This window comes from Hyla sarda, unplaced genomic scaffold, assembly GCF_029499605.1.
Source record: "Hyla sarda isolate aHylSar1 unplaced genomic scaffold, aHylSar1.hap1 scaffold_38, whole genome shotgun sequence".
Classification (NCBI taxonomy): domain Eukaryota; kingdom Metazoa; phylum Chordata; class Amphibia; order Anura; family Hylidae; genus Hyla; species Hyla sarda.
Window position 1 is genome coordinate 1,021,756 of NW_026610399.1, and position 17,760 is coordinate 1,039,515.

Sequence of the window (17,760 nt, forward strand, 5' to 3'; positions counted from 1 at the left end):
GCCCCTTCCCATAGACTTGCAGTGAGGGGGCGTGGCCTTGACGTCACGAGTGGGGCATGACTGACGTCACAAGCCTCACCCCGCATAAGAAGCCTGACCCCTTTAACTACATTGGGGAAGCATTTAATGCATGCACAGGAGGCTTCCTGGCTGTAGACTACAGCAACATGGCAACCTATACCATAATACAAAAAACTAAAAAAAAATTAAAAAAAGATAAATATATATATATATATATATATATATATATATATATATATATATATAAATAATCTAGAACTGGAAAAGCCAGAATACTTTATTAATATAATTTTAAGTCAACATTCATACTCAATTTGCATGGCATTTTTTTTGTGCAAAATCCCACTAAAGCATGGCAGCCAATCAGGACTAGCATGCTGGGTAATGGCAGCAATATTAGTTTTGGCTGCTGTTGACTGGCGCAAGTTTTTGAGTTAGAAAACTGAATGAAGCCAGCCCTTTAAATGAGAGCATATGAAGGGTGCCATGACTGAAGCTAATAGGGTACCTAGCAAATCAATATGGTACTTAGCACCAAACGTAGCACCCCTGTGGGCCAAAACTATTTGGTCAATTACCCGCCCTTCTTAGGCTCCCATGTGATACTCAGCAGACTGGTGACTGACCAGTAGAGTCTCAGCGAGTGACCGCCATGACTTCACCATCTACAGGACTGACCGACCACTGTTCTTGGCTTTTTTCAATGGTGTCATAGACCCAAAAATGTTTTCAATGGGCCAAAAATTTTTCTAGATACTTTTTTTTTTGTTCTCCATTTCCCGATGACAATTCTGAATTTTAACTCTGAGAAAACTAATTCAAGTTTTATAACCACCAAAAAAGTCCAAAAGGGAAGCATCAAATTCAAAAAAAAAAACTCAAGCTGAACATTTCCCCTGAGCCCAGCCCTTATAGCGATGAATAGAAATAATAAAAAAAAAAAAATGTCAAAGACAATATGAATAATTTAGCGCTTTTTAAGCCATCTTTTCAAATTTTTTCTAACTTTTTAGGCAGTTTTCTTTTAACTCTGCATAAGATTTGGACTTTACTTAAAGGCTGAACTCATTCAACGCAGTCAAAATTCTAGTGCTGGTTTGATGTTAAGCCCCATTGACTGTGGGAGGAGTTGTAAAAGTTTCACCGCTTCCTCTGCGGGCATCTACTCTTTTGGTCAGACATTTAGGTATTGATACACTGTGTATATATATATATATATATATATATATATATATATATATAAAACGACATAGAAATATTACTCCTGAGTGCGTTTGTGTTAAGTACCACACATTACAGGGAAAGACCCACCACAAGGAATAACATAAGTGACCTCACGATTCTCGCATCAGCGGCAGGTCTTCTGCTTGTGCCGCTGGGACTGTGAGTGCCTCCTGCTGGAGACGTTGAGTGTTGTCACATCGCACAATAAATTCACTTCTGATTGGTTGCTGTACACCAAGTTCCTTGACTCGGTCGGGTGTGTGTTAGGCAATCGGTTGACGTGTAAGACCTTCCGGTTTATTCTAAGGTGTCAGAGGAGGCTTTGGAGAAGAGCAAGATCCTTGACTGTCAAAACTGGTTGCTCTGCCTGGCATCTGGAAATATACAATGTATTTATTTTAATTATTATTACTATTATTTTATTTATTATTTTTTTAAGTGAATCTTAGTTATGACATTCTTAAAAAAAATTATCAATGAATAAAATCTTCCTGACAAGATATTTATCACCTATCCACAGGTGAGAAGTAACTGATTGGTTGATGTCTGACCACTAGGACCTTCACGGATAATGAGAACAGAGAAATGAAGGAGGAGGAGGAGGAAATGAAGAAGGAGTAGGAGGGGGAAATGAAGAAGGAGGAGGAAATGAGGAAGGAAGAGGAGGAGGAAATGAAGGAGAAGGAGGAGGAGGAAATGAAGGAGAAGGAAGAGGAGGAAATGAAGGAGATGGAAGAGGAGGAAATGAAGGAGAAGGAAGAGGAGGAAATTAGGAAATGAAGAAGGAAATGGAGGAGGAAATGAAGAAGGAAATGGAGGAGGAAATGAAGAAGGAGGAGGAGGAAATGAAGAAAGAGGAGGTGGAAATGAAGGAGAAGGAAGAAATGAACGAGAAGGAAGAGGAGGAAATGAAGGAGAGGGAGGAGAGGGAAGAGGAAATGAAGAAGGAGAAGGAGGAAATGGAGAAGAAGGAAATGGAGGAGGAGGAAATGGAGGAGGAGGAGGAGGAGAAGAAGGAGAGGGAGGAGAAGTAGAAGAAGGAGAATTAGGGGAAAAGGAGAAGAATAAGAAGTAGGAGAAGGAGAGAAAGGAGAAGGAGAGGAAGGAGAAGAAGAGGAAGGAGAAGGAGAAGAAGGAGAAGAAAAACAAGAAGAAGAAGGAGAAGAAGCAGAAAATTATTTGTTTATAGAGCACCCTGAACAGTCAATGACTCCACACTGTACAAATGATAAGGATCAAAACACAAAAAAAATACATTAAACATGAAGCAGTAAATGACAGACATATATGGGGAGAGGGCCCTGCCTGAAAGGGATTATAGTCTACAAGAGGAGGGGAGGGAAACAGTAGGTGAGGAGGACAGCTGTTCATAGTGTGATACAGTGTAGGTAGGGTTATTGTAGGCAGTTTTGAAGAGATGGTTCTTTAGGTTACTTTGAAGGTATGACATGGTGGGTGAGAGCCAGATGTGTCGGGGTAGCGGGTTCCAGAGTATGGGGGAAGCATGGGAAAAATCTTAGGTTGTGTGAGGTGCAGACAAGGGGAGAGCACAGGTGGAAGTCTTGAGAGGATCGGAGATTACATAAGGGGCGGGATCGGGAGATGTATGGAGGAGACATGTTGTGGAAGGCCTTGTATGTCATTGTGAAGAGTTTAAACTGAATTTGTTGGGCAACGGGTAGCCAGTGATGGGGTTGGCACAGGGTAGAGGCAGGAGGAGGAGCGAGAAGAGATGTGGATAAGTTGGGCAGCAGAGTTCAGGATGGATAAGAAGGGAGCAAAAGTGTTTAATGGAAGACCACAGAGGAGGAAGTTGTAGTGACCCAAGAAGGAGATAATGAGGGAATGTACCAGTAGTTTAGTGGAGTCAAAGTTGAGAAAGAAGTAAATTCAAGAGAGGTGGAAGTGAGAGGAGGTGGTGAGAGTCTGGATGGGTGGTGTGAAGGTCAGGGCAAAATAGAAGGTGATCCAAAGACAGCGGACTTGAAGAACTAGGGAGAGAGTGGAGTCATTGACTGTAACAAATAGTGGGGGGAACAAAATGGGGAAAAGATAATGAGTTCCCATAAGTGAATAGGGCACTAGGGCACATGCTGGCTGTCGCTCCATTCACTTACGATAAGACCTCCGAAGATAGTTTAGTACAGTGCTCCTATAGTGATTGATAGAGTGGCAACAAGCACACGTGACATCTGCTCCATTCATTCAAGGAACAAGGGACCTTCATTGTCATGGTGGATAGGGTTCTCGGGTGTCAGTTATGATTTTGGAACAACCTCTGTAGGCAGACATGACCAATTGACATGCCCAATGAATGGAACATCGGCCCATTTAGAAAAAAAAAAAAACATTCAATAAAAGGACCCGACAAGGGGATCTCCATTTTTTTTATTTTTATTAAATGGGCAGATGTTCCATCCATTGGCCATGTCAACCATTCCGATTTCAGCTCCCATTTTCTAAGGCCCATTTGAAAATAAAAGGAGCCGTCTGATTGTTTCCAAAGGGTTCCTTGGGAGTTTCCAAAAAGTTGTGCTTTACCGATAGGAGGAACCCTTCTGCTTAGCTTGTACTTGGTCAGTATGGAAATTGGTAAATTCATACATTTATTGTGATTCATGGGCATTGCCAGAGCCACCACCGCCATCGTGGGCTACATCATCCGCATTATAGGAATCAGATAAAATGGCTTAATGTGTGGCGGATGAGAATGTGAACTCTTGTTACCTCCACTAATGCGTGCCAATGGGTAATTGGTTTTCTTGGGTATGCCAACATCTCATTCCAGTGGTCTCTGCCAAGCCCCTCGGCATCCACTCCGGTTCTGCACACTCCAATGACTTCATTGTGTCCCACCCTGTGAGATAAAGCGCAGTTACCAAAACAAAAACCCACAGAGGGAAGATTGATCCCCTCCGCACAAAACAAGCGTATTAGAGGGGAATTGGAGAAATAACAGTCACATATCCTTCATTTATAGCGAGGAGGGTGATTACCTGTCATAATCCATGACCGCTATAGAGAGGCTGACCTGGTCCATGTTCTCCGGGGGGATGTCGAATATGATCGCCTCATTGTACACTGGATTTAATGTGTTCTTTTTTGTGGTGGTTTTGCGTTTCTTCAATCGGCGGCCTTCACACATGAGTGACACCTTCACATAGGGATCTAGGAGGAGAGAAAATAGAGTAATAAAAAGCAGCGTTATTATTGTACACGGGGGCAGTATTATAGTAGTTATATTCTTGTATATAGGAGCAGTATTATAGAAGTTACATTCTTGTATATAGGAGCAGTATTATAGTAGTTATATTCTTGTATATAGGAGCAGTATTATAGTAGTTATATTCTTGTATATAGGAGCAGTATTATAGTAGTTATATTCTTGTATATAGGAGCAGTATTATAGTAGATATATTCTTGTATATAGGAGCAGTATTATAGTAGTTATATTCTTGTATATAGGAGGCAGTATTATAGTAGTTATATTCTTGTATATAGGAGAGTATTATAGTAGTTATATTCTTGTATATAGGAGCAGTATTATAGTAGTTATATTCTTGTATATAGGAGGCAGTATTATGGTAGATATATTCTTGTATATAGGAGCAGTATTATAGTAGTTATATTCTTTTGTATAGGAGCAGCATTATAGTAGATATATTCTTGTATATAGGAGCAGTATTATAGTAGTTATATTCTTGTATATAGGAGCAGTATTATAGTAGTTATATTCTTGTATATAGGAGCAGTATTATAGTAGTTATATTCTTGTATATAGTAGCAGTATTATAGTAGTTATATTCTCGTATATAGGAGCAGTATTATAGTAGTTATATTCTTGTATATAGGAGCAGTATTATAGTAGTTATATTCTTGTATATAGGAGCAGTATTATAGTAGTTATATTCTTGTATATAGGAGCAGTATTATAGTAGTTATATTCTTGTATATAGGAACAGTAATATAGTAGTTATATTCTTCTATATAGGTTCTTTATTATAGTAGTTATATACATAGGGGCAGTATTATAGTGGTTAATTATTTTTGCACTGGAGACCTGCAGATCATAGTCAGGCCCTATTTAGCCTTGGGGCCCCATGATTCTTTAAATATTCATGTTTATAATCTGAATATCAGAGAAGAAAGTAAGAAGATAAAGAATAATCCCCGGTGTCTCATTTACCATTGCAGATGATTTTTGGCGTCTTCCTATTCTTTTTATTCTGTATAATTACATGTATCATTGATTACAGAAATTGCTGTCAATTACTGGGGCCTTTCAAAATGATTCTAGTCATAACCAAGCGCCCCCCTCCCCCCATTATACTCAGGCGCTCGGATGGTAACTAGATGCGGGTACATTATGTAATCAGGACCTATTGTCCGCCGTGTGTTCAGCTGAAATGTCGCATTTAAGATTTCCTTTCATTCAATTATCTTCTGTCGGTTTTAGAGATTTGACCTCTGACTCTTGCGGCACCATTGCTTCAGCTGAGTTGGGCCAATGTATTTGGTGCTCGCTGCTGGTACTCCTGTCCTGACTGCATTCACCATAACCAGATGGGTACAGCTGACCCCAGAGGTGTAACTTATAGCTTCTGGGCCTCAATGCAAAACCTGTAACAGACCCCGTTACTGCAATTATAATACTGTGTTCTTCTTCCTCAGACCACAGGGCCCTGGCATTACTGCTTCCCCTGCACCCCTATAATTATGCCCCTGGTTGGCCCCTAAAGTGAGTCCGCCCTCTGTTGTTGAGGACTTCCTACAGTAAAGCTGCAGTTGACCCTAAAACATGAAGTGTTGTGAGCCCAAGAAAACTTGCGGGCGGTAATGAGATTATTGCAGAGCGGGCAGCCACAGAACTAGCTAACTGTGGATCCCACCAATTCCTGTGCTGTCCTGTAAACCTCTGAAATGCCACAGGGGGCTGAGGAAGAGGAGGTCAGGGCAAAGGAAAGGGGAGGGAAAGGAAAAAGGAAGGGAGGAAAAGGGAAGGAGAGGGAAAGGGGAGGGAAAGGAAAAAGGAAGGGAGGAAAAGGGAAGGAGAGGGAAAGGGGAGGGAAAGGAAAAAGGAAGGGAGGAAAAGGGAAGGAAAGGGAAGGAAAGGGGAGGGAAAGGAAAAGGAAGGGAGGAAAAGGGAAGGAGAGGGAAAGGGGAGGGAAAGGAAAAAGGAAGGGAGGAAAAGGGAAGGAAAGGGAAGGAAAGGGGAGGGAAAGGAAAAGGAAGGGAGGAAAAGAGAAGGAGAGGGAAAGGGGAGGGAAAGGAAAAAGGAAGGGAGGAAAAGGGAAGGAGAGGGAAAGGGGAGGGAAAGGAAAAAGGAAGGGAGGAAAAGGGAAGGAAAGGGAAGGAAAGGGGAGGGAAAGGAAAAGGAAGGGAGGAAAAGGGAAGGAGAGGGAAAGGGGAGGGAAAGGAAAAGGAAGGGAGGAAAAGGGAAGGAAAGGGAAAGGGAAGGAAAGGGGAGGGAAAGGAAAAGGAAGGGAGATAAAGGGAAGGAGAGGGAAAGGGAAGGGAAGGAGAGGGAAAGGGAAGGAGAGGGGAGGGAAAGGAAAAGGAAGGGAGGAAAAGGGAAGGAGAGGGAAAGGGAAGGGAAGGAGAGGGAAAGGAAAAGGAAGGGAGGAAAAGGGAAGGAGAGGGAAAGGGAAGGGAAGGAGAGGGAAAGGAAGGGGAGGAGAGGGAAAGGGAAGGAGAGGGGAGGGAAAGGAAAAGGAAGGGAGGAAAAGGGAAGGAGAGAGAAAGGAAGGGGAGGAGAGGGAAAGGGAAGGAGAGGGAAAGGGAAGGAGAGAGAAAGGAAGGGGAGGAGAGGGAAAGGGAAGGAGAGGGAAAGGGAAGGAAAGGGAAAGGAAAGGGGAGGGAAAGGAAAAAGGAAGGGAGGAAAAGGGAAGGAGAGGGAAAGGGAAGCAAAGGGGAGGGAAAGGGAAAGGAAGGGAGGAAAAGGGAAGGAGAGGGAAAGGAAGGGGAGGAGAGGGAAAGGGAAGGAGAGAGAAAGGAAGGGGAGAGGAGAGAAAGGAAGGGGAGGAGAGGGGAGGGAAATGGAGGGAATAGGAAGGGAGGAAAAGGGAAGGAGAGAGAAAGGAAGGGGAGGAGAGGGAAAGGGAAGGAGAGGGAAAGGGAAAGGGAAGGACAGGGGAGGAAAAGGAAAAGGAAGGGAGGAAAAGGGAAGGAGAGAGAAAGGAAGGGGAGGAGAGGGAAAGGGAAGGAAAGGAAAAGGGAAGGAGAGAGAAAGGAAGGGGAGGAGAGGAAAAGGAAGGAGAGGGAAAGGGAAGGAGAGAGAAAGGAAGGGGAGGAGAGGGAAAGGGAAGGAGAGGGAAAGGGAAGGAAAGGGAAAGGAAAGGGGAGGAAAAGGAAAAAGGAAGGGAGGAAAAGGGAAGGAGAGGGAAAGGGAAGCAAAGGGGAGGGAAAGGGAAAGGAAGGGAGGAAAAGGGAAGGAGAGGGAAAGGAAGGGGAGGAGAGGGAAAGGGAAGGAGAGAGAAAGGAAGGGGAGAGGAGAGAAAGGAAGGGGAGGAGAGGGAAGGGAAATGGAGGGAATAGGAAGGGAGGAAAAGGGAAGGAGAGAGAAAGGAAGGGGAGGAGAGGGAAAGGGAAGGAGAGGGAAAGGGAAGCACAGGGGAGGGAAAGTAGGGGGAGATCAGAGAAAGGGAAGTAAAGAGAAAGGAAGGGGAGAGGAGGGAAAGGAAGAGGAGGGAAGCAAAATGGAAGGGGAGGAGAGGGAAAAGGAAGGAGAGTGGAATGGAATGGAAAGAGAAGGGAAGGGAAGAAAGGAGAGGGGAGAAGCAGGAAGGAAAGGGGAGGGAATAGAAAGGAAGGGGAGATGAAGGAAAGAAAAAGAAGGGAATGGAAAGGGAGGGGAGGGAAGAGGAGGGAAAGGAAAAGCAAGGGAGGGAAGGGGAAGGAAGAGGAGGGAAATTGAAAGAAAGGGAGTGAAAATAAATGAAAGGATGGGAAATATGATAGCAGTGAAGGGGAACAGGAAAGAAAAGGGCATGGGGAAAGAAAAAACAACCTCCAGGTAAATGTGAGGACTGATTCTACCAGAACCCGTATGGTTAATGCTTTCTAGCCCTGTTGTTATTTTGTTGCTGGGACTACGCCTCTGTACTTCTGGGTGTGGTTCAGCTTGCTGGCCCGGGCGGTGTGTTTGGGTTCATTGTCATGCTGAAAGACCCAGCCACTTTTCATCTTCAATGCCCTTGCTGATGGAAGGAGGTTTTCACTCAAAATCTCACAGTACATGGCCCCATTCATTCTTTCCTTTACATGGATCAGTCGTCCTGGTCCCTTGCCTGAAAAACAGCCCCAAAGCATGATGTTTCCATCCCCATGCTTCACAGTAGGTATGGTGTTCTTTGGATGCAACTCAGCATTCTTTCTCCTCCAAACACAACGAGTTGAGTTTTTACCGAAAAGTTATGACATTCTCCCAATCCTCTTCTGGATCATCCAAATACTCTCTGGAAAACTTCAGACGGGCCCAGACATGTACAGGCTTAAGCAGGGGGACACGTCTGGCACTGCATGATTTGAGTCCCTGGCGGCATAGTGTGTTACTGATGGTAGTCTTTGTTACTTTGGTCCCAGTTCCCTGCAGGTCATTCACTAGGTCCCCACATGTGGTTCTGGGATTTTTGCTCACCGTTCTCGTGATAATTTTGACACCACAGGGTTGGATCTTGCGTGGAGCCCCAGATCGAGGGAGATTATCAGTGGTCTTGTATGTCTTCCATTTTCTAATAATTGCTCCTACAGTTGATTTCTTCACACCAAGCTGCTTGTCTACTGCAGATTCAGTCTTCCCAGCCTGGTGCAGGTCTACATTTTTTTTCTGCTGTCCTTCGATAGCTCTTTGGTCTTGGCCATAGTGGAGTTTGGAGTGTGACTGAGGTTGTGGACAGGTGTCTTTTATACTAATAACAAGTTCCAACAGGAGCCAGTAATACAGGTAATGAGTGGGGGACAGGGGAGACTCTTGAAGAAGAAGTTACAGGTCTGTGTGAGCCAGAAATCTTGCTTGTTTGTAGGTGACCAAATACTTATTTTCCACCATCATGTGCAAATAAATTCTTTAAAAATCAGATTTTTTTCTTCTTCTCATTATGTCTCTCATAGTTGAGCTATACCTATGATGAAAATTACAGGTCTCTCATCTTTTTAAGTGGGAGAACTTGCACAATTGGTGGCTCACTAAATACTTTTTTGCCCCACTGTATTTGGGAAGGGACCGGCAGCTTGGTTGTGGACCCACTTCCTAGGGTGGGTGCGCAAGTAGGCAGGGACAGAGGAAGTGTGCAAGTTCAGGGCTGCACTCTATCCCTGCCCGACGTTACAGTATAGGAGAGCAGTCAGGGCATGAACAGATAGGAAAACATTTTTCTTTATTTTTTGCGTTGTCTGAATACTGACTCAAACTGTGCAGACGATAACAACAGATCCCATCACCTTCCTCTGTCAGACAAAATGGTGGATGACCTACCGGATGATCCTGTGATGTCCATCGCCTTCAAGTTCCGACATTTGATAACGGTTAGAGTCATCCTGCCGGCCGTGGGCAGATAACAGAGAGAATACATGATCTCCCCAAGGTCAACACTTTCCTAAAAAACATAAAAGAAAAAACATCACTGGTTGATGAACACATATCACAGTCATAGATGATACTATCCCAACATACATGATCCCAACCATAATCTTGCTGCAGGGGTCCCAGCTCCCAGACCCCGACCATAATGACCTTCTTGACTTCTTTCTATGTCGTGAAATTGGAAAACCCCTTTTACCAGAGACGCGTTGGTTACATTTTCTCCTTGTTAAACAATTAAACTGACAATCTGCTAATTTGATAGAATTCCCACCGGTACAAGGTGATATGAATTCGTATGCTAATCAGCCACTCCACCGTCCAATCAGAAGCAATCAGCCAATCCATTAATCAGGGAAACACCTACCACCGTGCACGGGTAATTCTCCACTGATTACATGGTGATTTATGGTCTTCCAGGTTAATACCCTGCAGATATTATTATGTTTATATATAGAACATTTACTGGTATACAAAAGAGCTGAAGAAAACAGCATCACAACCTAATACTGTTGGGTTAAAATTCACTAGACCTGACTGAAATTGATAAGACTTTATCGACATATTTCGACGTATAAAATAAGTGTAAAATTTATTCTATAAAATAAATGTTAAATCAAACGAAAAAATATACGTAAAAAAAATATGTAATGTTAAACCACAAAAGATAAGTCAAGATTAAAATAAGTTATACATTTAAAAAAACAAAAAAATATAAAAAATGAAAAACATAAAAAAAACATATTCCAGATACCGAATATGAGTAACCTAATAAAAAAAAATATATATATATAAAATAAAGTCAAAATAAAAAAAAGAAATTACTAATAAAAAATAAATAAAAATTCATTAAAAAATATTTAAAAAAGTACAGAAATAAAAGTTTTTATTACTTTTTTTTATATTATATATTGTATTACACAATGATTTTGGATACACAACCTTATTTGCCATGTTTTTTTTCCTCCCCAAAAAAGCGTCACTCTTATTCATTGACAGGTCTGGCAAAGCCATATGAAAGTGACGGGGATGCTGTAATATAACACACAAGCAAAAGAACAAAAGCGGCGCTGTTTGGAAACAAAAAAATAAATAAATAAAATATTTTTCTGCAGGAGAATTCCTTTCTATGGAGGCCACCGCAGACAACTCGCTCAGACCGTACAGACAGCGTTATTTTTGTAAATCGCTTCTCACAATCCCCCAATGGCAATAAAAGAAAATTCACAATTTTCCATTTCCACTTCTTCCTCCCATAGTTCTGCCTTAATTTAGCCACTGGCGGGATCCTAAGGAAATTTTCAGAGATTGTCAGAACCGTCATCCACCTCCGCTAAGTAATTCTAATTAATAACCCCGCAAAATACTGTATCAGCTCCAAATAAGATTTATATATGGAAACCACAGAACGGCACAAAAGTCAAGAGAGACGTCGCCTGTCAGAGCAGAAGAGAATATCACTCAACCCTGTCATCCTGCAACAAATTCTACCATCAAAGGTAATGACGGCCAATCTCCTGACAATCCCAGGTAATACACAGAATGAAATCTATGAATCATGACTGTCAGGACATATCAAAATCTATAAAAGGTCCCCCCCATGTACAAGAATATAACTACTATAATACTGCTCTTATATACAAGAACATAACTACTATAATACTTCTCCTATATACAAGAATATAACTACTATAATACTGCCTCATATATACAAGAATATAACTACTATAATACTGCTCCTATATACAAGAATATAACTACTATAATACTGCTCCTATATACAAGAATATAACTACTATAATACTGCTCCTATATACAAGAATATAACTACTATAATACTGCTCCTATATACAAGAATATAACTACTATAATACTGCTCCTATATACAAGAATATAACTACTATAATACTGCTCCTATATACAAGAATATAATTACTATAATACTGCTCCTATATACAAGAATATAACTACTATAATACTGCTCCTATATACAAGAATATAACTACTATAATACTGTTCCTATATACAAGAATATAACTACTATAATACTGCCTCATATATACAAGAATATAACTACTATAATACTGCTCCTATATACAAGAATATAACTACTATAATACTGCTCCTATATACAAGAATATAACTACTATAATACTGCTCCTATATACAAGAATATAACTACTATAATACTGCTCCTATATACAAGAATATAACTACTATAATACTGCTCCTATATACAAGAATATAACTACTATAATACTGCTCCTATATACAAGAATATAATTACTATAATACTGCTCCTATATACAAGAATATAACTACTATAATACTGCTTCTATATACAAGAATATAACTACTATAATACTGCTTCTATATACAAGAATATAACTACTATAATACTGCTCCTATATACAAGAATATAACTACTGTCACGATTCGGCAGGCTGGAGGTGGATCCTCTGTGCCAGAGAGGGATTGGCGTGGACCGTGTCGATGGACCGATTCTAAGTTGCTACTGGTATTCACCAGAGCCCGCCGCAAAGCGGGATGGTCTTGCAGCGGCGGTAGCAACCAGGTCGTATCCACCGGCAACGGCTCAAAATCTCTGACTGCTGAGATAAGCGCGGTACAAGGGAGTAGACAAGAGCAAGGTCGGACTAGGCAGAAGGTCAGGGCAGGCAGCAAGGATCGTAGTCAGGGGCAACGGCAGGAGGTCTGGAACACAGGCTAGGAACACACAAGGAAACGCTTTCACTGGCACAATGGCAACAAGATCCGGCGAGGGAGTGCAGGGGAAGTGAGGTATAAGTAGGGAGTGCACAGGTGAAGTTACTGATTAAAACCTGCTGCGCCAATCAGTGGTGCACCGGCCCTTTAAATCGCAAAGACCCGGCGCGCGCGCGCCCTAAGGAGCGGGGCCGCGCGCGCCGGGACAGCACAGACGGGGAACGGGTCTGGTAAGGGAATCGAGATGCGCATCGCGAATCGCATCCCGGCTGGGAGCAATATCGCAGCGCACCCGGTCGGCAGGTCTGACCGGGGCGCTGTGAATAAGAGAACGCTGTGAGCGCTCCGGGGAGGAGCGGGGACCCGGAGCGCTCGGCGTAACAACTACTATAATACTGCTCCTATATACAAGAATATAACTACTATAATACTGCTCCTATATACAATAATATAACTACTATAATACTGCTCCTATATACAAGAATATAACTACTATAATACTGCTCCTATATACAAGAATATATCTACTATAATACTGCTCCTATATACAAGAATATATCTACTATAATACTGCTCCTATATACAAGAATATAACTACTATAATACTGCCTCCTATATACAAGAATATAACTACTATAATACTGCTCCTATATACAAGAATATAACTACTATAATACTGCTCCTATATACAGGAATATAACTATAATTATTCTTTTTATAAAAATGTATATAGAAAAAGAGAAAAGAAGAAAAAGAAAACAAAAGGGCTATGGATTGACAAAAAGGCTATTGAGCGTAGTGAATTGACTGTCCAAAATAGCCGTGTTTCTTTTTCCGCCAAGGCAAGAACTTTAAATTCAAGATTCTTAAGACTTAGAACTTGTAACGTGTCCTTAACATTACACTGATGAAAGAAGTCCCTTGCATCCTTCCGTCCGGCTCCTACTGCACCGTCCGGCACCTCGGGTATACTGTCAGACGAATCTTCGGATTCCATGGTATGCGTATGAGGCTAGCAAGCTGGGAGTGAGGAACTTTTTACACTTGTAACAAATCCTATACATTACGAGTTGCTATCTAATGTTTTTAATGTATTAATTAGCACGCACCTGTTCCGGGTGCGTCACCCGGGGAGGTGTGCTCTTAAGGGTGACGCATCACGGAACAGGTAGGGTCTGAAGAAGCGTGATACGCACGCGCAACAGCTGTCACCCAGCTTTCCACTGATGATCTAGTCCTACCTTCTGGTGTCCGTGCTCCATGTCTCTGCACCGTTGAAATAAAGAAAATTGCACCGTATCCTGGTGAGTGACGTCCCTCTCTTTCTCTTTTGTGCATACTTTTATAACTACTATAATACTGCCCATATATACAATAATATGACTACTATAATACAGCCCCTATATACAAGAATATAACTACTATAATACAGCCCCTATATACAAGAATATAACTACTATAATAAAGACACTATATACAATAATATGACTACTATAATACTGCCCCTATATACAAGAATATAACTACTATAATACTGCTCCTATATACAAGAATATAACTGCTATAATACTGTCTCCTATATACAAGAATATAACTACTATAATACTGCCTCCTATATACAAGAATATAACTACTATAATACAGCCCCTATATACAAGAATATAATTACTATAATAAAGACACTATATACAATAATATGACTACTATAATACTGCCCCTATATACAAGAATATAACTACTATAATACTGCTCCTATATACAAGAATATAACTACTATAATACTGCTCCTATATACAAGAATATAACTACTATAATACTGCTCCTATATACAAGAATATAACTACTATAATACTGCTCCTACACACAAGAATATAACTACTATGATACTGCTCCTATATACAAGAATATAACTACTATAATACTGCTCCTATATACAAGAATATAACTGCTATAATACTGTCTCCTATATACAAGAATATAACTACTATAATACTGCCTCCTATATACAAGAATATAACTACTATAATACTGCTCCTACACACAAGAATATAACTACTATGATACTGCTCCTATATACAAGAATATAACTACTATAATACTGCTCCTATATACAAGAATATAACTACTATAATACTGCTCCCATATACAAGAATTTAACTACTGTAATACTGCTCCTATATACAAGAATATAACTACTATAATATTGCTCCTATATACAAGAATATAACTACTATAATACTGCTCCTATATACAAGAATATAACTACTATAATACTGCTCCTATATACAAGAATATAACTACTATAATACAGCTCCTAAATACAAGAATATAACTACTATAATACAGCCCCTATATACATGAATACAACTAATATAACACTACCCTTGATGAACAGAAATATAATTTGTTGCCTTTGTGTTTGGATATATGTAATGATGATATATGGAAGTGATTAGAAAGAAAGAAGTTAATTGGGGGAAAACTGTAGAGTTGGATGGAGGTCATAGGACCCTGTTAGGTCTCTCTAGCCTTGATACACAATGAGATACAGTTGGGATACATGGAAGCGCTAGGACCGTGTTGGACTCCTCTAGCCTAGATACGATTAGGATACATGAAGGCTCTAGGACCATGTTGGACTCCTCTAGCCTAGATACGATTAGGATACATGAAGGCTCTAGAACCCTGTTGGGCGATTCTAGCCTGAATAAAAGATGAGATATGGTTTGGATCCACGGAGGCTCTTGGACCGTATTGGGCACCTCTAGCTTTGATACGAGAATCAATACAATTCGGATACATGGAGGTTCCAGGACCTGTTAGGCGCCTCTAGCCTAGACACAAGATGAGATACCATTGAGATACATAGAGGCTCTAGCACCCTGTCAGGCCTCTCTAGTCTGTATACAAGATGAGATACAGTTGGGATATATGGAGGCTCTAGGATCTTGTTCGACACCTCTAGTTTGGATAAAAAAATGAAATACAATTTGGATACATGGGATAATCTAGGACCCTGTTGGGTACCTCTACTGTGGATACAACATCAGGTGCGGTTGGCATACATGGAGGCTTTAGGACCCTGTTGGCGCCTCTAGCCTGGATACAAGATGAGATGCAGTAGGGATACATGGAGACTCTAGGACCAATTGGGCGTCTCTAGCCTAGACACAAGATGAGATACAGTTGAGATACATGGAGGCTCTACAATCGTGTTGGATACAAGATGAAATATAATTTGGATTCATGAAGTCTTTAGGACCCTGTTTGGTGCCTCTACTCTGAGATACAGTTGGGATATATGGAGGCTCTAGGACCCTGTAGCAGCTGGGCCTGTAGATCCTGTAGAGTATATATCATGTATATTCTCTGGCCCCTTATAATTTCCTTATTATTTTGTGAATTCTTTCCTAATGTTGAAAAAAAAAAAAAAAGTTCATTGAGTCCTTAGCTTCTTCCCATAAACCTCGGAGACTCGGGTGCTGCGGTTTGTCTACGGTGACATTCTCCGAACGCTCCCCCGGGGACCATGACAACCAGAACGCGCCAAACTTGCTCGTGTTACTTTCTTGCATCTTCAGTAAAGTGAGGATGACGATTCTGCCAGACGGAGCTTTATGTGACTGGGTTGTGCTTACTTTGCACTATAATACCCATTATAATAGTCGCTTATAATGGCGCTGCTGGGGGGGTGGGATTGTCAGTCCTCACATTAAAGAACGCTGCAGAGACTCAATAGATTGCATTATAAAGGGGAAAAAATTAAAAAAAAACAAAAAAAACATTAAAAACAGTGCCACATCTGTCTTCAGGTCATGTGTGGTATTACAACTCGGCTCCATTAATTTCAATGGAACAGAGCTGCAATACCACACACAAGATGAAGACAAGAGTGGCTCGAGTGGCGCTCCTGTGTTTTTCTAATCCAGGATAATCCCTCAAATCTTCCCTATAGTCTCTCTTTATCTAATAGATAAAAACGTGATTCCAATAATCCGGAATCTAATAGTCTGGAAAATTTTAGGCGATTTTCCATCTAATTCAGCTCTTTTGTCATCAACAGGTCAAGTAGAACAGCAGTCTCCAAACTGTGGATCTCCAGATGTTGCACAACTACAACTCTCAAGCATGCCGGACAGCCAACGGCTGTCCGGGCATGCTGGGAGTTGTAGTTGTGCAACATCCGGAGAGCCACAGTTTGGAGACCACTGTATTAGAAGAATTACATCAAAAGACTGCCATAGCATGGTCCTGGCAAAGTAGGATCCTTGTTTTCCCCATTGGAAGGCAAATGTATGCTCCTCATGGGCGGAGCCACTTCCCTCCATAAAGAAGTCAGAACAGTGCAGAATCTTCAGTAACCGGCACCTTTATGATCCTGAGAATGCTAAACTATCTGAATTCTACTTTAAATTATTAGCAAATAATAAATCAAAGGGTAACATCATGGGTTAAGAATTGCTCCCTAACCCCCCCACCTCCCTCATCCGGATCTCCTCAGAAGAATCGGGCTGGGCCAGGCCTTGGAGGGTGGCGCAGATGTGGGTTTTGTTTCAATTGATGGATGTCTAGTGGTTTGTGATGGCTCCAGGCTGCCGCTCATCGCTCCCTGGATGCCTCAGAAATTCAATATTCTGCTGGATAAAACTACACCGACCTGAAATTGTACCAAACCAAAGCGGAATCTTAAAAGGGAACCTGGAGGGGCATATGTGCCAGTGAAAGCTGAAGCACGTGCCTCCAAGTCTCAGATGAGGGGGGCGGTAGAAGAAGAAGTGCAGCTTCGATAGTTGAGAAGATTAGTAATATTGGGGTTAGTATTTTTCTGGTTGCCCCATTGTAGAAACATTTAGGGGGCACTGTTTAGGTAAATATCTCTTATTGTGTATACAGCTTCTTTGCCGATTTTCTGCGTCTCTATAGTAACAGACTTCAAAGAAACCCTTGCGTAGTCCAATCCAGTGGTCTTCCTCGTTTGATCTGGCCCTGACCGTTTAGTAGTTTAACAATAAGGGACGGATGGAGCGGGATGTCTATGCTGGATCTAGACCGGCAGTACCCAACCCGGGGTACGTGTACCATCAGGGGTACTTAAAGGGGTACTCCGCCACTAGATATGTTGTCCCCTATCCAAAGATTTGGAGGTATGGTCATAAAAGCCTGGGGCTTCCGTGATCGTGACATCACGCCATGCCCCCTCCATTCATGCC

General features: G+C 41.5%; 1 protein-coding gene across 2 annotated transcripts in view; it reads right to left on the bottom strand.

Moving 5' to 3' along the window:
• Positions 1-302: 302 nt before the first annotated feature.
• SYT10 (synaptotagmin 10) overlaps positions 303-17,760 on the bottom strand; it is a 51,146-nt gene continuing 33,688 nt past the window's right edge. For both annotated transcript variants that reach the window (XM_056553741.1, XM_056553742.1), the window contains exons 4-7: positions 9,719-9,839; positions 4,242-4,413; positions 3,973-4,102; positions 303-1,619 (exon numbers count right to left, since the gene is read on the bottom strand). In XM_056553741.1, coding sequence (XP_056409716.1) covers positions 1,548-1,619; positions 3,973-4,102; positions 4,242-4,413; positions 9,719-9,839 — 495 coding nt within the window. In that variant the 3' untranslated portion in view covers positions 303-1,547. The remainder of the gene's footprint in view (positions 1,620-3,972; positions 4,103-4,241; positions 4,414-9,718; positions 9,840-17,760) is intronic.